The sequence below is a fragment of the Penicillium expansum genome, assembly GCF_000769745.1.
Source record: "Penicillium expansum strain MD-8 chromosome Unknown contig48, whole genome shotgun sequence".
Lineage (NCBI taxonomy): Eukaryota > Fungi > Ascomycota > Eurotiomycetes > Eurotiales > Aspergillaceae > Penicillium > Penicillium expansum.
This window is the reverse complement of record NW_015971175.1, coordinates 181,700-206,799: the sequence shown is the minus strand read 5'-3', so window position 1 is coordinate 206,799 and position 25,100 is coordinate 181,700. Positions and strand designations below refer to the sequence as shown.

The 25,100-nt window shown below is 49.4% G+C and overlaps 9 protein-coding genes across 9 annotated transcripts; 5 read left to right on the top strand and 4 right to left on the bottom strand.

Annotated features, from left to right (window-relative positions):
• Nucleotides 1-2,128: 2,128 nt before the first annotated feature.
• On the top strand, nucleotides 2,129-3,248 carry PEX2_018060 (SWIB/MDM2 domain protein; the record flags this gene model as incomplete). Its single annotated transcript, XM_016739081.1, has 5 exons — nucleotides 2,129-2,135; nucleotides 2,223-2,359; nucleotides 2,449-2,898; nucleotides 2,959-3,009; nucleotides 3,063-3,248. 5 exons carry the CDS (start codon nucleotides 2,129-2,131, stop codon nucleotides 3,246-3,248), a joined length of 831 nt encoding a protein of 276 aa, XP_016602968.1.
• A 966-nt stretch (nucleotides 3,249-4,214) lies between these two features.
• On the top strand, nucleotides 4,215-6,687 carry PEX2_018050 (E3 ubiquitin-protein ligase HEL2; the record flags this gene model as incomplete). Its single annotated transcript, XM_016739080.1, has 3 exons — nucleotides 4,215-4,643; nucleotides 4,730-4,968; nucleotides 5,031-6,687. The coding sequence occupies 3 exons, from the start codon at nucleotides 4,215-4,217 to the stop codon at nucleotides 6,685-6,687; spliced, it is 2,325 nt and encodes a 774-aa protein (XP_016602967.1).
• Nucleotides 6,688-7,049: 362 nt separating this feature from the next.
• PEX2_018040 (DNA mismatch repair protein MutS, core) lies at nucleotides 7,050-8,462 on the bottom strand (the record flags this gene model as incomplete). Its single annotated transcript, XM_016739079.1, has 1 exon — nucleotides 7,050-8,462. The coding sequence occupies one exon, from the start codon at nucleotides 8,460-8,462 to the stop codon at nucleotides 7,050-7,052; it is 1,413 nt and encodes a 470-aa protein (XP_016602966.1).
• Nucleotides 8,463-8,489: 27 nt separating this feature from the next.
• PEX2_018030 (DNA mismatch repair protein MutS, core) lies at nucleotides 8,490-9,950 on the bottom strand (the record flags this gene model as incomplete). The annotated part of the gene is made up of 6 exons (XM_016739078.1): nucleotides 8,490-8,609; nucleotides 8,659-8,778; nucleotides 8,827-8,976; nucleotides 9,030-9,389; nucleotides 9,440-9,821; nucleotides 9,868-9,950. 6 exons carry the CDS (start codon nucleotides 9,948-9,950, stop codon nucleotides 8,490-8,492), a joined length of 1,215 nt encoding a protein of 404 aa, XP_016602965.1.
• Nucleotides 9,951-10,061: 111 nt separating this feature from the next.
• On the top strand, nucleotides 10,062-11,666 carry PEX2_018020 (G-protein, beta subunit; the record flags this gene model as incomplete). The annotated part of the gene is made up of 2 exons (XM_016739077.1): nucleotides 10,062-10,286; nucleotides 10,347-11,666. The coding sequence occupies 2 exons, from the start codon at nucleotides 10,062-10,064 to the stop codon at nucleotides 11,664-11,666; spliced, it is 1,545 nt and encodes a 514-aa protein (XP_016602964.1).
• Nucleotides 11,667-12,882: 1,216 nt separating this feature from the next.
• Nucleotides 12,883-13,526, bottom strand: PEX2_018010 (putative IgE binding protein; the record flags this gene model as incomplete). Its single annotated transcript, XM_016739076.1, has 2 exons — nucleotides 12,883-13,206; nucleotides 13,278-13,526. The coding sequence occupies 2 exons, from the start codon at nucleotides 13,524-13,526 to the stop codon at nucleotides 12,883-12,885; spliced, it is 573 nt and encodes a 190-aa protein (XP_016602963.1).
• Nucleotides 13,527-15,856: 2,330 nt separating this feature from the next.
• PEX2_018000 (velvet factor family protein) lies at nucleotides 15,857-17,063 on the bottom strand (the record flags this gene model as incomplete). The annotated part of the gene is made up of 4 exons (XM_016739075.1): nucleotides 15,857-16,130; nucleotides 16,182-16,655; nucleotides 16,717-16,796; nucleotides 16,851-17,063. The coding sequence occupies 4 exons, from the start codon at nucleotides 17,061-17,063 to the stop codon at nucleotides 15,857-15,859; spliced, it is 1,041 nt and encodes a 346-aa protein (XP_016602962.1).
• Nucleotides 17,064-19,201: 2,138 nt separating this feature from the next.
• On the top strand, nucleotides 19,202-19,905 carry PEX2_017990 (uncharacterized protein; the record flags this gene model as incomplete). Its single annotated transcript, XM_016739074.1, has 3 exons — nucleotides 19,202-19,295; nucleotides 19,350-19,449; nucleotides 19,701-19,905. The coding sequence occupies 3 exons, from the start codon at nucleotides 19,202-19,204 to the stop codon at nucleotides 19,903-19,905; spliced, it is 399 nt and encodes a 132-aa protein (XP_016602961.1).
• Nucleotides 19,906-23,486: 3,581 nt separating this feature from the next.
• Nucleotides 23,487-24,689, top strand: PEX2_017980 (uncharacterized protein; the record flags this gene model as incomplete). Its single annotated transcript, XM_016739073.1, has 1 exon — nucleotides 23,487-24,689. The coding sequence occupies one exon, from the start codon at nucleotides 23,487-23,489 to the stop codon at nucleotides 24,687-24,689; it is 1,203 nt and encodes a 400-aa protein (XP_016602960.1).
• Nucleotides 24,690-25,100: the final 411 nt, after the last annotated feature.

Here is a 25,100-nt window from a genome sequence, read left to right as displayed (position 1 = left end):
GCGTACTTGACGAAATCTACATTCCGAGATATATATGATCTGCCCAGGGATAAGTCATGGCTGGTGACCGATTGAATTTCTCCAAAACCCACCAGAAATACTGATTAATCCTCAAAACCCGGTTCATATACACGATTATAAAGCACCGACAAGATACCTCTCATTTCTGAGCCCAACAAAGCATTTTCTGGAGCGTAGCAGCTGTGGGAGACACTCATTTTGATATGGGGAGGAGGAATGCAGAACTCTATTCGCATTCTGGACCCTTCCATTCCTTTAGAGTGTGGAGGAACCAGAAAGGTTCACCCTCGATTCTGCGAAGCAACCCATTGGTCATACTGAAGAACGGGCTTGGGGTGCTATAAAATCATCTTAGTATCTCATATTGAATATTTACTCCCGTATGTGCTGACATCCATGTAGCGAAGTATTAAGGGACAGACGCATACCCAAGTGTAGCCCACGGGCCGCGTTCACTACTGAAGGTGTACCGCTTGGACGGTTTTTAGCAAAAAGCATTGACTGGATCTTTCCATTCAGTATACTCAGAATCTCCATGTATGAGTCAAACGCCTCTTTCTCTGAGCTTGGATCTCGAATATCCCAGGAGTCCACCTTTATCTTACGATGGACGGTAGCATGAGGTCGGAAATGACTTTTATCTGACAAGAGTGATTCTACATCTGGGAGGGCAATTGCTGTCACCCCTCGACGGGCGAGGTCCTGTATGGAGAATATTTGCTTTTCCTAGCGTTGAAAAAAGCCGATGAGGTTGTGTAGCTGAGGAGTGCGCTCTCGTTTTAGCTTCACTTGTTCTGTTACGGCTGGATCGTCCAGTGTCGCACGGGATGCTGAGGTGAACACAATAGTCTTAGCCGGCATTGTGAATAGTATTATAAAGTACAATAGAAGGAAAAATGGGTTCGGGAGGGAAAAGGACGTCTGTCTAATATATATTCCCAGATGTATATGCTAATATGTTGATAATGATGACGTGTTTACTCCGTACACACTTCTATTCATAAATACAGTGACTGTTCACAAGTTTTAACACCCCCTTTAGCTCCACCTATATACCTATATACCGCCTTCCTTTATCGCCTATACCGCCTATATAAAATGAACTGGTGGACCTCATCTATCTCGAGTTCATGTTGCATGTCTGGATATCTCAGTATATTTTCCTAGGACAATGCCTAGCCTTGTGTAGACAATCATCGAGAGTCAGAGATTTTGATGCACAACGGTATTGAAGGAGATCTTTTGACTGGCAGAATATTATATAATCAAAGTGGTGTGCCCAGGGCTGGGGTGTTAAAACTTATGAACAGTCACTGTTCGCACCACACTGTGTATAGATTGTACATATGTACTGTAGTTGACTATTACAGCCAGTGGATATAGCCCCACCCAGCTCACCACCACTGATATTTATACCGTCTACCTAAAACGGCTGGGTAGTACTCCGCACGTATATTTGAATTCGTGGAGGTTTTGACCGGCAGTATTTTGCATAAGTGGTGAGTGATGTCCAGTCAGACTAGCTATCAGGGCTCAAAGCGGGAGGACCTTGATGCCTGAATGCCCGAATTAGCACCGCTTTCTATACCACTTTCTACACCGCTTTCTATAATGTAATGCATACTCCATACATTACAGTACCTTTGTAAACGTAATTCAGGTATTTTAATTTTTCTGCCCTTCCGAAGTAAGGCATTCAGGCATCAAAGGTTCGTAAGCGCTGCTGAGTCATGATTTCCCCAGCTTGAGGCCGGGCCCGTCAATCATCATAGACGTTTCTAGAGGCTCTCAATTTGGATACAACATTTCTTTGACACTGCATATCTTACACCAAGCTCTTTGCCTGACCAGGTCTTTGTCTATTATCGCATTCATAACCCTCCTGTGTCTGCACTTATTTTGCCTGGCCTTTCTCTGTTTCCAATGCCCCGCCGGTCCTAAGCGCCAGTGCGACTTGAGTATAGCCCACCTGACAACCCCGAGCTCTCCCTCGGCCACCATACTCCTCTAAAAACCCCGCGATATCCTCAATTGCGAACTGCAAATCTCGACTCAGCTCCTACGTCTGAACATAGGCAGCCGATCTACGGGATCTACTAGCAACAAGATGTCGCGTAAGCCACCCCGGTGTTGCCCCGGCGCCAATTTGCCGATTCTCCAAAAAAAAAGCCTTCCAACTGATCGGTGATCTCGCGCAATAGTGACCTCTGACTTGCGCGACAAATATATCGAGATAATTGACAATATCCTGGCCAAAAGCGACCTCACTACCATCTCCGAGAAGCGAATTCGCAAAGGTCTTCAGGATGCCGTCGGCTATGACCTCACTCCGATGAAAGTTAGTTAAGTTACGGCGATTTGTGGCGTATTCTTATTCCGGAGTCATTTAGGATGACTGGCGAAGGACCGTGGCTGACATTCACAAAGTCTACGATCAAGCCGTTGATCATGGAACGATTCGATCTCTACGCGGAACAAAACGGTGTGGGCGGATCGCCTGATGGAATTACCGCAAGCAATGATCAGCGCGATGGTGATTCAGCTCCAGCTGCGGTGCCCTCCCCGCCTCCCTCCTCGTCCCCTGTGAAGCGCCAGGCCTCCAGCGATTCTACTTCTGAGCCTGCGAGCGCATCGCCTCCTGCCAAGAAACAAAAGCCCGATACTGATACTGATGCGGATGCGGTATTCGCGGCCAAACTGCAAGCTGAAGAGAATTCGCGCGCGCGACCCACCCGTGGGGGCAACACTCGGCGTGCAGCTCCTGTGAAGAAGAAGAGCAAAGCTAAGACATCGAAGAGGGTCAAGGCAGAAGATGATTCAGATATTGGCTCAGGCGATGAGCCAAAGAAGGAGGTCAACCGAAATACCGGGTTCCACGTAGGCATTTCTATATAGTCTTCCTTCCCAAGCCTTCCATCAATTCTAACACGGCCACAGAAACCTATGAACCTCTCCGAGCCTCTGTCCGCCCTTCTGGGAGAACCCACAGTGAGAACCTCTCCCGCTTGGTCACTAAGCCTTGTTTGCTAAACTTCGCACAGCTTTCGCGGCCCCAAACTGTCAAAAAGGTTTGGCAATACATTCGCGAGAACGAGCTTCAGGACCCCAGCGATCGCCGCCAAATCCGATGCGACGATGCCATGCGCGCTGTCTTCAAACAAGATCGAGTCCATATGTTTACCATGACTAAAATTCTCAATCAGAATTTGTACAATCCCGATGAATAATTCGGGGATGACAGATCGACTTCGATCATTATGGAAGAGCAGGCTCCAAACAAGCCCTGTTTGTTAACGATTCTCCTTCGTCTTTTATTTTTCATTTTTTGCGATGCATGGGGATGCTGGCGCTTTGAGCAATTTCCATTCGCCATTTTTGTTTCTTCTGGATTTGACTTGCTTATGCTCTCCAGCGGGAGTTGGTGGAAGCCCTCCATAGGTGATTTTACGGTCCCAAGGGTCCTGGAATCCACTACCTACATGATTTACATATGCGCGGATCCTGCTCATGTAGACTATATGGATATTGTAACAGCTTACAATGTGTGCTCGTAGGTCAAGGGGAAAATGGGGATCTCGACGTTTGTTCTCTGGGCAGCTTTTGAAGCTCCTTGATTTGCTAGACATTCCATGATCTGTGCATAGATAGATACTTGTAGTTAGTGGTCTTTCTATCCTTGGATATACATAGAGAAGTCCCTTGCACAAAGTATGCTTTTTTTACCGTCTTCACATATACTTAAAATGGATATCTATAAAGACATCACAAGGCTGTAAATGTGGCTAACTATTCTTGTTGACTTGAATCAAATACTAGTATTTTATTCGGCTCAGCCCATCATATGTTGACCTAACAAAGCAGGTCGGCGCCAACAAGCCGATGGTTCTGCCCAATATGTATGCTCACCGGCATCTTGTAAAATGGAATGGGCAAACAACATGCTCCATGCGCCATGCGCCACTCAGTCACTCAACTGGGGGTTTCGTGTAATCAAGGAGACAAAGGGAGCGATCAGTCGAAGACCTCACATCCGCATCCAATGCGGAATGCGGGATCAGTCAGCGACATCTCACTTTTTCCCTAGAACCTCTCCCCCACCACAAACCACAAACCCCAGAGCTTTGGAGATCCAGCACACCTGATATTGACGCTAAGCCGTAGCTTGCATCGTGACATTTCTTCCCGTGTCTGCAATGGCCGACAACCAGGCCCCAACCCCAGAGCCATCCAGCCAAGGTCGTGGCGGGCGTCGCCGCGGCCGCGGAGGGGCAGCTCCCCCCGGCCGTGGAGATTCGCAAAAAAATACCGGCGATGGGGAAAAACGCCCTAAGCCTCGCACCCGCGGCGGCGGTCGAGGCGGCGGCGGCGGCGATGCAGGCCGACAAGCTCGCAACACCGATCAGTCCAACAATCACGATACTCAGCCTTCGAAAGCTACAACGCCAGCAACGAAAAAACCGGTAGAAGCGGCCACGGATGATGCAGATGATGGAGAAGTCTGCTTTATCTGCGCTTCTGCCGTCGAACATACCTCGGTCTCCCCCTGTAACCATAGGACGTGTCACATTTGTGCGCTTCGGTTGCGGGCACTGTACAAGAACAAAGCTTGTGCTCATTGCAGGGTATGATCATCTTGCAACTGTTTCTCAATGAGCTGAGGTGTTTTTCGTTGGAGTTATGTTTCACGTGCTGACTTGAAGGATGTTAGACCGAATCGAACTTCGTGATCTTCACAGATGATCCAGTGCGGCGATATGAGGATTTCAACAAGAAGGACTTTGCTCGGACGGACGACAATCTTGGCATCGAATATGAAAGTGACGAGATCTTCGGAGACACAGTGCTGCTGCTACGATACAATTGTCCGGACGAGGACTGCGATGTGGCCTGTTTGGGGTGGCCAGACTTGCACCGCCATGTAAAGAGCAAGCACAGCAAAGTTATGTGGTATGTCGATCTCGTAACCTGTGGAAGTTTTGAATCAGCAGCTGACTGTATCCTCCGTATAGCGACCTTTGTACTCGTAACAAGAAGGTCTTTACCCATGAGCATGAACTATTCACCATGGCGGAATTGCGTAAGCACGAAAAGTCTGGCGATGACAAGCCTGGAGCTATAGACCAGAGTGGCTTCAGGGGACACCCTGAGTGTGGCTTTTGTCGCCAACGATTTTATGGTGACGACGAACTTTACACTCATTGCCGTGATAAACACGAACGTTGCCACATCTGTGACCGACGCTCCTCCCACCGTCAACAACAATACTACATTGACTACAACGCATTGGAGAATCACTTCCATAAGGATCATTTTGCTTGTCTGGATAAAGAGTGTTTGGAAAAAAAGTTTGTCGTTTTTGAGTCTCAAATGGACCTGAAAGCTCACCAAATCGAGGCTCATCCCGAAGGCCTTTCTAAGGACGTTCGACGAGACGCGAGAATGGTTGATCTGGCTGAATTTGATAACATGCGCGCTCCTTACCAACAGCAACGCCAGCGTCGCGGTGCCGGTCGCGGCCGTGACCCCAATGCCGAGCCACTTCCAGTATCCAGTGCCCAGCCTATGACCCGTGCTGAAGTTGCATATCAGCGTCAAATGGCTATACAGAGTTCCCAATCTGTCTCAACACGAAACTTTGGCGGCCAACTGACTCGAGATGACGTCCAACCCGTGCGTGCTCCAGAACGATCCGCCGCTGCCACTCCAGTGCAGTCTGGCCCCACATCACGCTCTCAAGCTCTTCCTACTGCAGCGTTTGAAGGCTTGAACATCTCTGCAAACTCCGCGCCAGCTACCGCACAAGACCAGACTCGCCGAATGCGCCATGAGGCTGTGGTTGAACGTGCTTCGAATCTCCTCCGCAATGATGCCACCAAACTCGCCGAATTCCGTAGTAGAGTATCAAACTACCGCGCTTCTTCCATCTCGGCAACCGAGCTTATAGATGCCTTCTTCTCATTATTCGACACATCCAGCACTGAGCTGGGCAAGCTCATCAAGGAGCTCGCTGAGATCTACGAGGATGAATCCAAGCGCTCCGATCTCCTGCGAGCCTGGAATGACTGGCGTGCCATCAACGAGGATTACCCAGCCCTTCCAGCCGGTGGTCTCTTACCTGGCATGTCAACAGGCGCCGTGAACACTGGCGGCAAACGCGTCCTCCGTTTGAAGTCATCAACTGCCAAATCCTCCCGCTCCGCCGTGGGTAGAAGCGGCGCTCTCCCAAACGCCCCCTCCAATCCCTTCCCTCCCCTTTCTGCCGCAGCTGGCCCATCCTCTCGCCGTGGAAAGGCTGCCGCTGCTACCCCTTGGGCAACAGCAGCCCCGCCATCTTTCCCCCGTCCTGCGATGCCTAGCCCGGTCAGCCGCCCATCATCCGCAGCACCGTCAGCACCGTCCTCCAGTCGCACGCCCGCCGCGCCCGCCTCCCGCAGCGCTGATTCTTTCCCCGCTCTTCCCGCAGCGGCCAAGCCCAATGTCCTCATGGCTGGAAAGACTCGTGGCACAGTCCGCTGGAATGATAACCGCGGCCCTGCCCCAAACGCATGGGGCTCGGGCCCGAGTTCTGGAACCGCTTCTCCGGCTGAACCCAGTAATGACGACTCGGGTAATGGCAAGAAAGGAAAGAAGAACAAGGGGAAGCAAACCCTGTTCCACTTCGGTTGATTCACTGTCATATTTCGATTGATTTATGTTTCTTATGTTGATTGGGCCTTGCTTTGGCCTATGTTTGATCGACTACCGCATGATGGGGAGCGCCATTAAAACGTACATGATGTGTTGGGATAAATTTCTTGTTCTTTTTTTTGTTGCACCTACTAGCGAATGCAGATACAATGTATTGTATAGAGGTAATCCATGTTATTTTAACTTCATGTGTTTGATATTATATACCGGGGAACGATGGGTCTTTCACAAACCGTCAAATAATCAAACGTCGTCACCATAGAAGTACATAAATATGATCTACAGGAATGGGGACAATAAAAGGCCAGCTCACTTACTATCCTCAATCAACTTCAAGTCCTTCAGACCAACACCACACTATCATTGTCAGTGACATGCTCGGACACACAATCTGAATCAGATTCGATCAAAATGGGTTTGGAGACAAGTGTGTTGTCCATTCCCTCGTTATCCTTACTCGAACCCACCGCTTGGGTAGGTGTATGAACCGACAAGTTGGAAACAGATTCAGTAGGGGCCTCCGTGGCACTTTCATCATCGGGGTATAACTCCATTTCTCTCTTTATGGCAGTCATGCGCAGCACAAAGTCATCCTGCAGTTTAACCAACAAAGCCCGAAGACTAGCATCATCCATCGTGCCGTCACGGGCAAGTAATAACTGTTCACGCAGAGACAAAAGCAACTTCCGCTTCTGTGCAATAGCAACAGCACGCGACGGACTGTTCCTACGCTTGGCCAGCTGGTCCATTGCCTCTGAGACGGAGCGCGCCTTGTTCAGGACGGCAGATGGGAGGTCAGCGAGCTTGGCGAGGACAAGTCCATATCGACGATCTGGAACAGGACCCTCTGCAATACGGTACTGCATGGTCATCTTGGATGCGTCGGGTGCGATCCCTGCTGCTAAGTGGAGATTGATCACACCGCTGCGCTCGGCAAGAATCTGTGCCAGATCGTGGAAGTGTGTGACAAACCAGACCAGGGCATTACTAGAGATGAGTGCTTCAGCTAGCGCAACGGCGATCGCGAGACCGTCGGTTGTGCTAGTGCCGCGGCCTAGCTCATCGATGATGACCATACTGCGTGGCTGGATGTTACGAAGGATGAATGCCATCTCGCGCATCTCCGCTGCGAAGGTCGAGACATTGGCATCTAAATCATCTGATGTGGCAACGCGAGCGAAGAGTTGGTGGGAGATTGGGAAGGAGGCATATTGAGCTGGGATGAAGCAGCCTATCTGTGCCATGACTGTAACCAGAGCTAGTGAGCGGATGTAGGTCGATTTGCCGCTCATGTTGCAGCCTGTGATGATCTGGAATCTTGTTTGCGGCGTTGCATATGCATCGTTTGGGATGAACTTGCTGCTATGAATCTGTTCTCGGATCGGATGACGGCCCGCCTTGATGGCGAGAGTGTCAGTCAGCTCTGGTCTGATGTACTCATGGTTCGTTGATAGCTGAGCGAATGCCGCGAGCATGTCTAGCATTGCAATTGCTTCACTGACTCGAAAAAGCCCGGATACTTCGGTGCACACGTCTCGGAGCAGGTCCTGGATTGTCTGGTCGCTCATGTTTATGACCTCGCTGTGGGCATCGGTGATCTTTTGATTGAGTTTGACCAAATCCAACGTCTGGCACTCAATGCGATTTCGCTTGCGGTATATGTTGATAAAAACATCCGGGAGTGGACCTGGTTCTGTAGCAGGGATACAGATGTAGTATTGCCGGGCAGTGTCATACTTCAAGTCTAGGACCATATCGCAATTTTCTGAGATAGGTCAGAATCATTCATGAAGTGTCATAATTTCAGACGTGCCTGATAATTTCTCAATTAGCTCCGTGGCGTCTGCATTCGCCTCCTTGTAGGTCTTCCTTGCAACATCGAGGAGACTGTTGACGCCGGCCTAATACATGTTAGCGATCTGTATCTAATGTAGTAGTATGAGTTGTAACCTTGACACAGTAGATACGCTGGTTCCTCAGATCAAGTGGCTTTGACTGATAGGCTACATGCTCATTCAAAGTTGTGTCAATCAGCTCCTCAATTGAACGATGCCCCTCAGGAGCGCACAACTAAACTGCATTAGTTTGAGTATAACACCAAAGGAATATAGAGTCTACTTCGCGTATGGTAAGCAGCAAATCGCTTTGTGCTGCTCCAAGCGCTTGGAAGATTTTTTTAATCGCAGACACATAAGTCTTGAGCATGATCACATTGTTGACCGACTGTTCGGCGTATTGTATTGTCCGCTTGGTGGGAACCAATATGATCTTGATGATACGTTAGCACGAGTCTTCAATACAGCTAGCTTCGGAGATTTTACCGCAGTCAACACTTTATCTGCATCAATGAAGCCCTTGAGCGCTTGTCTCACAGACGCAAACATATCCTCTTTGGTGGCCAGATCTTCCACAGCATTGTATCGGGCTGTCAACTTGACTCGTTCCGTTGAAGGCTGTAAGATGCTCGCTCGGAGTAGTCTGGCCCCCATAGGCGTCAATGTCTCGTTCAATAGTCCGAACAAGCTTTCTTTAGACTTCGCATTTTGCAGGTTCTGGATAAGTTCAAGAGAAACAATAGTCGCCAAGTCAATTGTCATGGACCCCTGGGACGGCTCGAAGCGTATCCGAAGAGAATGCGCAGTAAAAGATCGCTGGAGTTCGACTTCGACATACTTGAGGACCTAATTCCTATGTAAGTAGTTCCTTTTGGCAAGACGAATAGTGTTCATACTGCGGCAAAGCAACACGCTGCGAAATAGTTCCCGCCCAGAGTAACCTTGAGCGAGTCGACTTCCTCTGGAAAAGCCAGTCGTTCCACATACTCGTGACCTGTCTTTTCAGACCACCATCTGCGGTCTAGGAAGGTGAAGATAGGATCTGGCAGATTCTCTTGGATGATATAGCGGAGCTTCGACTCTTTGGCAGTGTTCATGAACAGAATCTCACTAGGTTCAAAAACACCAATCTTGATGATTGTCTTGACGTAAGTCTGGCTGTCACATATTTGACAGAGCACTGCTTCAGCTGTCGCAAGATTGACAAATGCGAGGCCAACAGTTGATGAGACGCCCCGCGATTCACTGACGGCGCAGATGATGTCTTGTGCTGCGACACTGGTGGCCGTTGTGGTTGGTCTTGCCGTTGGATGTCTACCTGTACCTCTGGAAGCCGATGGCGAAAAAGAATCCAGAGAATTCAATGAATTCAATGAATAAACCGACATTGTGTAGCCCAACTTTCATGGCCGAGATGATGTAGATGGGTAAATCGATAGGGCCGATAAGATAAGCGTCGAGATATTTTTGCTTGTCAAAATTTCTCTTCTTCCCCCATCGACCTCAAAATCAATAACCATGGCGACCCTCTATCCTCCCCCCAGCAAGCGCCAAAAGCTCATTATCGCCGATAAGGCCCGTGAGCAGCAGGAAATTGAGAGCATTCCGTCCGATTTGGGTAGTGTTCGCGTTCAATTCTTCGACCAAGCAACCGGACAGCCCACCGGACCTGCGGTCTCAGTCCCAGTCGCCGATGCCAATGTGAAGAACCTTGAGACTTTGCTGAACACATTACAAGGAAATGTAAGATTCGAACCGACTGCTTGACAAGTGAATGTTGTATTGACGGCGATTTCTTTCCAGGAGGATGATGGTCGAGTACCATACCGATTCGCCTACCATTCCGAAAAAGAGGAGCAAACGATTGATATTCTCCGCGATGTGTACCACTCACTACTCCAGCCCGGGATCAAGACTACCGAAGATACTGTATCACTTTTCTACACACCGCAGGCTGTTTTCCGAGTGAAAGCCGTTTCGCGATGCGCGGCCTCCATCGCGGGCCACGGCGAAGCAATTCTAGCAACATCCTTCTCCCCAATCTCATCCTCCACCATGGTCTCCGGAAGCGGAGACTCAACTGCTCGTGTTTGGGACTGTGACACTGGAACCCCGAAACATACGCTCAAGGGCCACACCAGCTGGGTGCTGGCAGTCGCATACTCGCCTAACGGCGCCATGATCGCGACCGGCAGCATGGACAACACCGTGAGGTTCTGGGATGCAAAGCAGGGCACAGCGCTAGGCGCTGGGCTCAAGGGTCACGCAAAGTGGATCACGAATCTGGCTTGGGAGCCATACCATGTGCAGGAGTCCGGGCGGCCGCGCCTGGCATCCGCCTCCAAGGACTCGACGGTGCGCGTGTGGGATGTCGTCTCAAGAGTAACTGACCATGTCCTTACCGGCCACAAGTCGTCGGTTACTTGTGTGCGATGGGGTGGTACTGGCAAGATCTATACTGCATCCCACGACAAGACCATTAAGATCTGGAACCCGAAAGACGGCACCCTGCTCCAGACCCTGGCGGCGCATGCCCACCGTGTTAATCACCTCGCTCTGTCGACAGACTTTGCCCTCCGCACCTCCTACCACGACCACACTGGCAAGGTCCCTGGGACTGAGGCTGAGAAGGTGGCCGCTGCGCGCAAGAAGTTCGAGGAGGCGGCGACAGTGAACAACACTATCGTCGAGCGGTTGGTATCGGCCAGTGATGATTTCACAATGTATTTGTGGGAGCCTTCCACTTCGAGCAAGCCTGTCGCACGGATGCTGGGCCACCAAAAGGAGGTGAACCATGTCACGTTCTCGCCGGATATGGCCTACATCGCCTCAGCAGGATTCGACAACCACGTCAAGCTGTGGAACGGCCGTGATGGAAAGTTTATCACCACCTTCCGCGGCCACGTGGGCGCAGTCTACCAGTGCTGCTTCTCGGCAGACTCGCGCATGCTGGTGTCCTCGTCTAAGGATACTACCCTCAAGATCTGGGACTTGCGCACCGGAAAGCTCAAGATGGATCTCCCAGGACACAAGGACGAGGTGTTTGCCGTTGACTGGAGTCCCGATGGACAAAAGATCGCCAGTGGAGGCAAAGACAAGGCAATTAAGATCTGGCGGAACTAGATCGAGTCGCACTTGACATCAACTTGCCCAAATCATGCTCTTACCAGACAGCTAGTCTGGTATAGGTCTTTGCCGTCTGACGTTGCATGCACCTAAGACGAGCATAATGTCCAACGCGCGAATGTTGGCAGTAGCACCTTGTGTGTACCCTCGAGTTGAGGGAGCCATGGGTGCCTCAACCCCCAAAGTCAACCCTCCGTGGATTTGATTCACACTATAAGTCTATAGGCTTATTTACTCAGTGACAGAGATCCCCAAGGCTGCCTGCTGCATGCCACGGTCAATGGCCTGGACAAAAAATGGAATCATAGAAACTCCGAAAGGCGTTTCCGTTTCGGACTAGATCTTGCAAATATAGATGCATGGAAGTTAGATGGTGGTTTAAGTGTGTGGATTGATTGATGAACCCTGTCCTGTCTACTGCCTGGGGCATAGGCTACAAGAGGACGCCCTTTATGTTATTTAGTTGCACCTTTATGAATATCATTTTTGCGTATTGACAGAAACTTTCACTGTAGAGCTCTACTAGTACTTTACACATAAAATCCAGCTAATTGTGCTCAAACAAGTCCTTTGCATAGGGTAAGGGCAAGTGTCCGTTTTGGGAAGGTGCGCGTGTTCTTGGGGATATAAAAGGGCTCCCACCCCCCGTCCTCTTCTTCTCTTCTTCCTCTCCCCAACCAGCTGGTGCGTGTACACCTATGGAGAGACATCAGCATTACCCAGATGCTGAGAGTCTTACCATGTGCTCTGTCCGCACCCAGATCAAACACCGGTTCTCGTGCGAGTCCTTTGATAAAGTCATGGCTGAGCATTTGGGCTCAAGTAGCTATTGGCGGTCCCACGGAATACACCCCTCCTATTCTTTTACTGTGATATCTTTGTACTATCCTAGATAGCTTAAAGTGAGACAAGTGTTACCCTTCTTCAACAACCCCTGCAGCCACTAACGCCATCTTGACTGTAGACTTTGAAACCATACGGGTGTTCCTGGAGCTTCTCGGCCCTTTGTTGCATGTGTCGAGGTAGATACCATTATGTTTACCATTCAACCCTACAACTAGAAATATATGAGATAGATTCAATGTTGTCAGTTTATTAAATCCAATCTGGATCCAGATATAGAAGGAGTGTAATTATGATACATCCAAGAAATCAAAGCAAGCTAGAACGATATCAACTAGAAAGCTATCAGAAAATCAACCACGTCATTAATCTAGATATATTGCCAAGCAGGAACATCCCCGGTATAAGTCAAAGCAACAGCCGAGAACCCAAGACACTCATCAACATTACCATGGGGCACGGTAGCATTCTGAATGGCAGCAAATACCTGCCAGCGGTTATCGTCAGCCGGGCAGGCCATGAAACCAGTAGCACCCCAACCAGCGAAGGAGTAGTGAGCCCAGGGTTTATCAGCAGCGTAGTGGAACGGGCCGAGGACAGAGCCCTGCGGGATATTGGCGGAGTGAGCCTGGGTGAAGCTGAGGGCTCCATTGGGGTCGATGTAGACCTGCTGGCCGCCGGGAACCATGGTGTCCTGTTGATTGTTAGCGGGTGTTGTGCTTTGTAGGAAGTGAGTGTTGGGGTATAGTGTGACTTGTGACTTACCAGAGAGCTACCGCCGGGAGCGAGGACGGTTTGGTTTCCAGGTGGGCAGTTTGACACCTGGGCTGGGCAGTAGGAGGCGGTGTTTCCGCCGAGGTAGAACTTTTGACCTGCGGCGTTCAGCTGGAGGTAGTGGATGGGCGAGGCGGAGCGGATAGCCATCACGCTGAATGCTGGGTTGGCGGCGGGCTCACTGACTGGTGCCGCAGCGGCCAGGAGGGGGAGGGCTAGGGTGGTGATAGTGAACTTCATTGTGGATTTGGATGGATATTGAGGTTTGAAGAGTGGTGTTGTTGTGTTGTTTTGTGTAGTTGAATAGATACTTGATTGGAATAGTAACAATACAGGGCGGTTGTTGGGCCTCTTTATATAGACCTACCAGGAATGTAATATAAATAGAAGCTGCACATGTTCCGAGAAACCAAACCAGGGAACAACATAGATCAAGGGGACTCCGTCATTGACTGTCGGATATGGCCGCTAGGGTGGCTGAGGTGGCGAGGGTCCCCATTGGATAGGATGGTGGATTGGGTGAGTTTGAGACAACGTCGAGGTACTGTATACTCTATATTCCGAATATAATTATCTTTTCTGCAAAGTCTATGCAACGGTATGAGGTTGGGTTACTACCGAGGATGCTATTTTTCGTCGCTTAGGCGAAGAGAATGTGAGACATGGAGAACCAGTCGTCTGCCAAGAAGAAGGCAAACCTCTTCCCCAATCCGAGTGGCTGATACATACATAACATGGTGGATTGAAGTTATTAGAAGTGGATTGAATATCTCTTGATTTTGGGGGAATCGGGGGGTTCGGGTGAAGATCTTCGCCCTTGTCTCAGTTTATTATTGGAACATCAACCACTTCACTACTCTGATGCCCGAGAGATATTGGTAACAGTCGGCTTAACCCACCAATATCCACTTTATTCTATACGAAAGACATCTACGCTATACGTTATTCGTTACTCAAACCCCTCTAACTACAGTATAGGTCGAATCTTCTACCCCCATGTCCCATCACCACCATGAACACCTCCCCTCCTACTTTCCCCAGAAAACGCCCCCGACCCACCAACGGCCCGACACATGAACCCATCTATTAGTTACCAAAAGAACTCTGGAAACCTTGTTTCCAGGGACATAAGGGACATAATCACACACCGTCCAACGCCACTGACGTTCTACCTCAACCGGCGAACATGCAGCAATATGCAATGTCTCACCGGACCCTGAATCCCACTACAACCGGTGCCGGCTAAACTGACAATGCCGAAGACCCTGATGCAGTCCAGTCTTGCAACTGCGCCGAGGTTGCCAGCTGCGATGTGCTAATAATATCCTGCAGCGACACTGCAGCGACACTGCAGGGCGCATACCCGCGACCTCGTCTGCTCGTGCCTTGCAGATACCAGCCAGGCGACGCAGAGCGAACACTATACCCTACCGCACTGGAGTGGAAGATTCCACCTAGAAGACGGTGTAGCCTTGTGTCAGAACGGGGTGAGGATGGGCAGAGCTAGTTGGGCGATTCTCTACGATGAGAATTCTTGGTTGGCGCAGTTGGGTGATTGGAATCAGTCAGGAGAGGGGTGAGGTCAGTCCGTTCCACGGGCGTTGTACATTGTCCGACGTGGGGAGTTAGTTGAGGTTCATGTTGGTGTATGGGTTGAGAGGTTCGTGTTGGACAGTCCGGTGTTGTCGGGGCTCTGCCAGGTCCGGTGTTTTCGGCTTTCTGTCAGGTACGGTGTGACGTCTCCTGTGAGCTGGGCTGTGTGGCGATGGTGGTGGGTTGGGTTTTGTTGAGGTTTGTGTCGTGTAGGATATGAATTTGTTGTACTACGCTGGGTGTAAGATTAGGCGGATGATTCTTGAATTGGATATTGGGTGCTATATTGGGTGGGCATGTGATATACATATGGTAGGCTGTACTATGTAGAGCACCATAAGACTTAGGTCTGATGTACATTCGACAGTTATGGTATTTTGAACTACAACTGTCTATTGTACCTAGACTATATATACACCATGCTCTTATACAGAGCCATATGATGCGATCTTCAGGACCCACTCAACACCTGTGGATATCACAGGCTCAAGTATAGTACTATAAGACTTAAGAGTACAATATCCGAACAGATAGCTGAACAACCTCAGTTGATTTGGATATCAAAACGACTTTTTCTATGCCGGGCAAACAGCCTCAGCACCCAGCAATTCAACCCGGACCTCGATTCGCCGAAAAGAAAAGTGTATGTACTTGCGGGCAATCGGCCGCGGAGGATATGAATAGACACAGCCATAGGCCAACAAAAAAATAAGGGGAAAAAATATTCGGAAGAAAGACATGAAACAAAAAACAGACAGAAAAAAATCCTAGCACCGGTCCGTGTAGCAATATTGAAACCTGCAAGCCTGAGTCTTGCCCAGAACACCGTAAGCCACGCGCCACCATTTGCTCCCCCATGTCCTGATTCATAGCAAGGGGAAAATAAAAGCCAAGATAAGGAAATATTATGAGACAATGCGCTGAGCCAAGTGCTCCCGCGTATCGCGCAGTGCACTATGGATCAAAGAATTGCTCTTTTAGTAGTCGCCTTCATCATCGTCGTCTCCATCTCCACCTCGGCGGGGGCCCTTTACTCCATCCTTGCGAATGGGGATCTTGATACCCTGTAGCGCAAAGCACTTGCTGAGCTGAGTGCTCTCAATAACACCGGGGAATTTCTTGGCGGAAAAGACCTGGAAGGGTTCAGAGAAAACCGATGCTAGAACGGGTGCGGTTCCGTGATTGATGACCGGAGCGCCGTTGGAAGTCTCGGTAGACGACGTGCCCACATCAACGAAGCTCATTTTCAGACTGGATTTCCATTAGCGATTGTTTGGAGTGATTTCCATCCAATTGACTTACCGGAAAGTGCCTTCTGTCCGTACACTCAAATCTTGAAGGATAAACCACACGCCAATTTTGTTGTCTGGGTCCGTCAACCGGAAAGCACTGGCGCTGAGGCTTCCGATCAGATTGCGAGTGAACATACCACCCGGTCCACCAGAGACGGGTTGCGTAGCGGGCGACATGGACGGTGGCATTTGGCCACCGGAGTAGTATTGGGGATACGTCACTGCCTGGCCGTATTGGTTTTGGTACGCCACCTGCTGACCACCGTAGTAGTTGTTCATCTGCGGTGGGTATCCCACGGGGTACTGGGTTTGGTTGTAGCCCGGGTAGGTCGGAGAGACGCTTTGCGGCGGGGGAGGGTATGAGGAGGACATGGCGGTAGAGATGGAGGGGGAGGTTGCGGAATGCTTGACGAGGTTGACTTCATTGGTTCCATCGGCATTCCACAGGTCGACGGTGAGCACATAGAATGATGTATCGATTTCACTAAAGTGGGAGAGAGACGGTTAGAAAGCCGAGGGAGTAGAGAGTAGCTGGGTGGACATACTTGATATCGATTTCCTTGTCGGTTTGCGCATCGCGCACAATCAGACGAATGCACGGCGGGGGAGTAATGGGTCTCCGGTCCTGGAGGTGTGTTAAAAGAGGTAGCAAGACAATAATTGCGGAAAAATCACCCACCTTGTCACCAAATCCACACATACGAGCTCGGATAGGCTGCTGGACCACTTGTAATGACCAGGAGCGACCATCTTGGTAGTTTGTCACGGGGGCCAAGTGGTCGGGTTGCCGTAGCGAGTTGGGCCCCGACGGGTACTGGACGGACGGAGCAGAGATGCGATCCATTGAGAGCGGAGGTGGGACGGGATGATGTCTATCCTCGACGGCGTACATGGTACCGGATTGTAAGGAACCGAGGATGACTGATAGATAAACGACGGGTTCCTGATTTTTCTAGATCGATTTGATAGATCTTAACTACCTAGTTGTTCGAGTAGAGAGGTGGGGTGTTGGAGATGCGACATGCGACCCCGCGGGATGTTCAGACGTCACACTCGGAGCATCGACTTTCGGGGCTGAACCGAGAAACAGAGAAAGGGTGTGCCCAACGGAAAAAGCAGCAGTCCCTTTGAATATCTCGAGACTGATCCAAACCGATCAGTCCAAAGCGCCTTGAAGAATCCGTTTCGATGCGATATGGGCAGAAAAGTGAAGCGAAGGGGTCGCAGAGGTTTATTCGCGAACTGTTGAGCTCGGGGGAGGGCGGGAGAGGCGATGTCAGAGGAAGTCTTGGATTTCTTGAATCTTGATTCTTCTAAAAGATTATTGTATTAGCATCAGGTTCAACTTCTTCAACTTCATCTTCTGAGCTTTTTTTTTGGGTCAACCGCACGATGACGCTGTCAAAATGCGGGAGATTGGCTGGGGCTTCCACGGATCGCACAGGATAACGTACCCGAGACACAAAATGGAAATAATTTCAGAAGAAAAAGAAAGAAGACGTTCTCAGAGTCAAAGAGTAAGAAGAGGTTACAAAGACTCTCTGCAGGAACCTTAAACCAAACCGTCGGGTTTCAATTAGACGAATGAGATGAAATTTGAGAGGCTCAAAGAGTCCGCATTCGGGCTTCATCCAACCCGCAAACGGTCTTCATTTGATTCGACGAAATTTTCAACTCGACTCCATTTGAACCAGATTTCCATTCAGAATACGTCCATAACTACGGAGTAGTACTGTAGTACTATAGTAATGTGTTGGTCATCGGGGCATTCTCGGAGCCGTGTACATTACTTACAGCATATAGAGATTCTATTCAATCTACTCCGTATAACATATTCAATCTATTCGATCTTAATAATTTAATACATATAATATACCTAATATAACTAAATATAGATTTCAAAAGTATGTCCAAAAGTAGTATGTCCCATAGTATCTCCGAAACTCCAGAACTGATTACCAATGTACCCCTTACAGTAGCCTCGAGGATGACAGGTCCCGATCGTGTGGTAACCCCTGGACCCCTGATTTAATGAGATGGATATGTACGGAGTATCACGGCGTATAAACTGAAGGTGCTAATATCTACAATATAGCGGTGGAATGCACAAGTCATTACCTGGTCGATCGTCGGAAATGCTATCCGCTCAAGATCAAAAAGATAGGATAGGGCAAAGATGATTTAGGATATCTATTAAAGGGCCCCGGGGTCTCCATAGTTCATTAATATAGTGGTAATACTTTGCAGATATTAGTAGATCCTCTACGGAGTAAATGTACGGAGTACTCCGTATAGGGTACCGCATCCCTAGTGAGAACAGCCCTGAAGGGATTGCGGTATGTGAGGTGTTCGAATCGGACTCCCCGAAAACCAAATGGCATTTTGGACATGTCGATTATCAAAATTTTCAAATCTCCCGTGTTAGTGGTCTCCTTACTATTTATTTCTCAGTGAACCGATCAGGTATTCCCCAATTAAACCCCCGTCGTGCCCATCTCGCGTGTTGATCATCCTCGGAACTCACTGGCCAATCGACAGTGGCCTCACTTCCTCCAATAGAGCCTAATTATGAGCAATGATCTGATTTGGGTTGTCACCGCTCGTGTCGATGGTGTCGCGTGCAATCTGCTTGGCGTGCACGTTCCCCAAAGTGGTACCAAGTCCAGCACCGTCACCAAGGCATGTCGAAGCCGGGTTCCACACATCCACCCTCAATTTCTTCTCCCCGGAACATAGCTGAGTGGGTTAGACAGTCATTTTCAGCTATAGACACCCCATGAAAGGCACAACGAGCATTGTGTAGATCAAAGGTGCTGATCGCTAAAGATGCGGGAAAATAGGAACGGACAAGTGTTGTGGGGCATGCCACCCGCCCGACTGGGAGCTCCCTCTCCACAGCTACCGGCCCGTCAGCCTCGCGTCAAAGCTTCCTAATGGAAACCTTGGAATCTGACCAGCTCGCACGCCAAGTATTTGGATTTGCATGACCTCGGAACAACCGCCAAGCCAAAGTAACCTTTGCGGTCGGTCATGCGTTCGGTCGATTACCTAGGCGCAGCTCAGCTGGACTACTACCGCACCACTTATCCTGAGACAGTGGATATGGCCTCGCTCATTTTCCCCGGTTAGCTACGCGGATGTGAATAAAGGGTTGGACACTCTTGAGAGTTCGATACAGTCAACAGCCCTCCCCGTGTTCTAATTTTGCGCCCCGAGCATATCAAGTTTCTCATTGACCCCGTCCGCAAGTACACAGGCAGTGGTGTCTACACCAAGAGGTATACCGTGCATGAGATCAGTGCAAGCTACCCCCGAAGCCACAGACTACTAATTGCCGGGCAAACAAATGTATATAGAAGAGTGCGGCAACACAACCATCCTCCCTAGGTAATATACGCCTACCAACTCGCCAGGCAACTCCGATCTAGCCACAATCTATGCACCCCAACTAGAGCAGTCAGTCGAATATCTCTACAAGAAAGGCCTCTACCCAGCCTGCCAGCTAAGTTCTCACTCGACGACGCCCTAGGCGAGCTAGCAAACCAAACCTAATCAACCTAGTCGTGAAGGCTGCCGTCAGTCTGGCCACCTACGGCGCGCTCACAGACTCACGCAAATCAAAAGCCACAGGCAAGGGCTTCGCGCATACAATTTGCTCTCAACACCTCGGTACTGACCCGGAAGGCGCTCACTTCCTCCTTCAGTATGGCATCGCCCTCTGGTTCCTCGTATGAGACCATAAAACAGACTTCCAGTGATGCGTATGTAGCTGGGCAGTGGTACTCTTTGCATAATAAACTTACGCTTGGTAGTCATTTTGCCTTGGGGGCTTTGATGGGGGCTAATAGCTGGCCTTCGTGATGTATTTGCATTGGCATTGGCAGCAGCGTCTGTAATCTTAATTATTATCTGCCATACATGATCCAATCGTCGGTGTCAATTCTCCGTGCCAGCAAATCTCACGCGGGGGCGGATCATCTCCTGAAATGGACGTTTTGGTGCTAGAGTCAAGTCATACGGCTTTCCCGCAAAAAGCTTTTGCGGTCAATAATGCCGTTGCGCGAGGTGTCAACCAAGTTGTGTTACACGGCCAATCGTATATAGGCAAATACTATGGCACAAACTAACCGGGCTACACTACTTTCCATGTTTTCTCTGATTCTTTCTCTGACAAATAGCGACTATGCCTTTGATGTTTTGGTCAGTGCTAGTAAGATAACCTATTTGGGGAGCCCCGGAGATGTTTAAATGGCAATTTATCTCCGCTTACGGTATTCTTACACCTCAGGTGTGTCTGCCCCAGATGATTTTGCACCGTCTCCAGTCAAGGTAGTACCGACACCAATCCCACTTAGTCTTGATGGTGTGCAGTATATCATAAAAAACGCCCTCTGGATGACAATTCTCAGTGGTGGAGACTCGGCATGTATACAACCTAAAATGGACAGATTTACAGTCGAAAAAGCCATTCGTGTGTTTAAGAAACCCAAGGATGGATAAAATGTGTCTGATGGCCCAACCACCACCAAACTTCAACCTCTCAGTCTCCAGCCCAACTTCGGTGTGGAGACTAATGGCAATTAATACCAACTTGGGCAGGAGGATGCGCTTAGCGCCATGAATTACACCATCTCGTCTTGAAACACCAAACGCATCAAGTAGCGCTTTTGGTATCATTAGCACCAATACATCTTAAACTCCCGGACCGGGGAGAAAGGCCTGTGTTCCGCCATCAACGCAAAAACAAGTGGACGGTGGCCATCCTCGTCTTGGCAGGTAACCAAATGGTAATCATCGGACTCAGACACCGGAAATCCCCTCAAGGTGTATACCACTGGCACCAGGAATCGGATTATCTGCGGAGTTCGGGATTAGTATTACGCCGAAGATTTCCCTACACATCACGGCAAGCCTACAACACAAGTGATCAGACAATCCACCCCTAGGCTACCAACGGAATTGTCCGTCGGAGTCCCCAAGTATCCGGTTAGCCAACTGGACCCTTGTTCTGATGCAGCTACTATTGCCGCTAAGCACAACTCATCACCTCAGATCCTTAACCTCCTATATCTGGATTGACGGTAATAATAGCCTTGAATCATGGCTGCCTAATATACCAAAAGCTTCAACTTGCCACCGACCAGTAAATCTGGCTTGGTGGACAGTATATGCTTTCAATCTATCAAGCACATGGTGAGGTGCTATCTCAAAACTATTGCCGCTTGATCTCGTAGCTTCCCGTGCGGACTTTGCGTAGTTGCCTTAAAAGTGTTATCACCCGATGACCTTCGGTGTGGCATTACGTCCGCAGTGTCCCCGGTCAGATCTAGAATACCGATGAGGTGGCGCTACTTAACATCCTAGCATCAACGCCACCATGCGCAGTGAGAATGTGCTTACTGGCGAAGTGAAGGCATCAGCCCTGCGAAAGACTGGCGGTAAATAAACAAGCGGTAAATAAACAGGGGGTCACCTGTTACGCACAATTAGCCTAAATCTAGTGAATTTTGCACGCACGCACTCACGAAGCCCGAGTGATACACAGAAATTGAACACTTTTCAAATGCGACCTAAGTGAGAAAATTATGCGTTGCCCTGCATCTCGGAGCTAACAGGCTAGGCGCAGTATGATCAGTAATCATGCCATTTACTAAACGACGCTAAAACAAACGCCCCCAGTCAAAGCCACAAGGGTCCCAAGACCCCGACCAGGAAAATGCTCTGCGGCTGAGCGGATCGCAAGTCAGCTTGACAGGGCCCTGGGGTAGGTTGCGTGCGAACTAACACCCGGGGCCTACGAAGTGGCATGGTCATCACTTTAAATGGGTGTGATGTACAGAGTAGGGGGGTGGAGTCCTTCGATAAGTACCAGAAGGATCCGAGCAGCCCAAACACCCAGGGCAGCATTAGCTGGAATTAGTAAAAGGGGAGAAAAGATGACCAATAAACACAATCTAGGCCTTCCAACGTTTCAATTCGAGTTTCTAAGCCCGATTATGTATACCTAGGCAAGGCCATCCGGAGCTGTGGGGAATAGTCTAAGCTTGCGGGTAAAAGATTAGTCCGATGGAATTGACATGCGATGACCAATCCCTAGTGTAGTGGTTTTCCTTAAACAAGTAATAACGCGGACTTGAGCTAAGACGAAACCGTGCTAATCAGAAATAAGCCTAGGGCATGGAAGATCACGAGCAAGGATAAAGATATGTACCCGAGATGTGTCCACCTGGGAATGCATAAAGTGCATTCCAGAGGGGTTCAAGCGCTTGCGTCTTCCCTAATCGGGAAAAAGCATCGCTTGTCGAGTGAAACTTATTTAGGATAGACTTAACCGGCCCCATATTGCTAGTCCCGAAGTGGCTTTAGTGTGGATTATTGGATTGTTCTAGGGGCTGGTGGGGCTGGTGGGGGGGTTGCCATCAACAGATGCTTTTTCATTTGTTTTTCTGTTGGAATGTTGCTAGTGACTCTACGGAGTAACTTTTGCTTATACTAAACTAGGATAGAGTGCCGGGTATCTCTCGCATTAGCTCGTATTGATAACACATCCGCTTTACCGTTTTGCTTTATAGTGTGGCTTAGAATACGAGAACGAAAACATTGGAAGTTTGAGGCTTGAAGTAGCAATAATTGATTGAACCTTGAGTATTGCAAGAACTGAGTATTCCGTACTCCGTACTCTGTACGTCTATATGTAATATATTAGACCTTGTATATAAAGCAATTTAAATTAGCGGCGTTACTCCGTACGGAGTACGGAGTACATATCGCGAACACAGCGAACACGGTCCCGGGGAGCCTTGAAGTGGGCACCGGATTATGTCATTTGAAGCACGAGCCATCCTGCATTTACCGAATTGGGACACAGCGCCACTCTTACCTCTTTTGGCGCTTTGAATGCCGAGTTGGCACTGGGCAGTGGAAATGGACATATCAAAATATTAACACCTAATCCCCCCCCCCACCGTTTCGGCCTATGACTGATATGACTTTCTCATGATATCAGGAAGTCCCTCTCCTTTCTCCTTCGGGTGATATTTGGACTATGATTCAAGTTCACTGCAACCCCCGAATCAAATAACCATTCAGGGTCTCGAGCATTACACCTCTACAATGCAATCATGCGAATCAACATCCTCTTGGTCGAATAAACGACGCCAAAAGAGTATGCAAAGTGACCGGCGCGTTAAAGTATGACACCCCCTACTTAGGGCTTCTGAGCCCAACCCATTTCAGAGCTTTCAATTGATAGTGAGACTGGAGGGTCCAGTTCCCATTGCTCATCTCTCTCTTCGAATCCTACCATTTCTCCCACATGTTCCTACTAACGCAACTCTCACAGTATAAGGAGCAGAGCTCAACTTGTGTGCATTGCCTAGGTCGCAATATGCTCAGCCAGTATCCACCGCGGCCCCGATTGACCCGGCTAGATAACAAGCATGGGTCTTTCATCCCCTCAACTAGCACTTCGCCATCATCTCCAACTCCCACAACAGGGTTCTCGCCCTCGCAGTCGAATCCTCAACCCCAAGAAGAGCACCCACCAACATGCATCGAAGAAAACCTTCACCTAAGAGACCTCGAATTAATGATGCACTGGTGCACAACAACCTACAAATCCATGGCAGCAGACCCCGCCTCTGAAATAATATGGCAAACAAACATCCCCCAGCTTTCCCTCCGTTACCCAGCCCTTCGCCAAGGTATCCTCGCCCTCTCAGCGCTGCACGTCGCCTCAACAAGCACATCTTCCAGACGTTGGGAATACCTTGAAACAGCACGCTCGTATCAAACACAAGCGCTGGCAGGCCTCCAAATCGAGATCGACGAAGATACACCGGAAGCAGAATGTCAAGCGACCTTCGCGCTTTGTTGCATAATGATTGTATTCACCTTCGGCTTCTGCCAAATCGACAGTGAAAACGACGCAGACGAAGAACTGCCCGATGTGCTGGACGAGTTCTTCGAGGTATTCCAATTAACTCGGTGGCTAGTCAGCATCCTGGTGACCTCAATGGAACGCATCAGGATGGGCGAGCTAAACCCGCTCTTCCACCCTGAAGAACCGCTCCCAACAATGCCGGATATGTCACGACTAGTGATTCTCTCGCTACAGCGACAGAATAGCATAGAGGCCATGCGGGATGCGACGCACCAGGGGGATCTCTACGACTCGGCCATTGAACATCTCAGCCACGCGCTCGAGCAGCTGATGAAGGGCGGCGAGCCGAAGGTGTTTGCGTTTTGGTGGAGTTTCCGTATCCCCGCGGAGTTTTTAGAGCTGCTTGAGGCGCACCAGCCGTTTGCGCTCGTTCTTCTCGCGCATTATGCGGTTATTCTGCATCATCTCAGGAGTTCGTGGTGGATGGGGGATTGGGGGACCAGGATTCTGCAGGATATTGGGGATATTCTTGAACCGGAGTGGCAGGATCTTATTAACTGGCCGATTGATGCGACGGGGTGTTTCCTTCCAAGGACCGAGGCGCGAGTGCGAGTGATATCCCCGCTTAGCTTTTGATGAGTTTTTGCATTTATTGTGTGGTGCCCTTTTCAAGTGGCTTGATTGAGCGTGAGCGATGCATCTAATGAGACATGAAGCGTGTGATTAGCATAGACAATTGATTGTAAATAGCATAATTTCTTCAATTGAGACAAGGATCGCTTGTCATGGGAAGTATATCATTTCTCGGTGCTGAGGAAACAACTCCGGGAAACATAGATGATCGTTGCAATACACATCGGAGCGTATATCAATAGAGGGAAAACAAAATCCCGCCCAAATGTAGCCCAAGCGCCGTTCCTTTCCCGGTATTGCATGATAGGTATGAAGCAATTCCCCGAGTATATGAAACCGGGAACGCCGATTGGAGAAACCTTGTGAAGAAAAGAAAAGAAAGAAAAGCAAATACCACAAACCCATAAGTCTGAC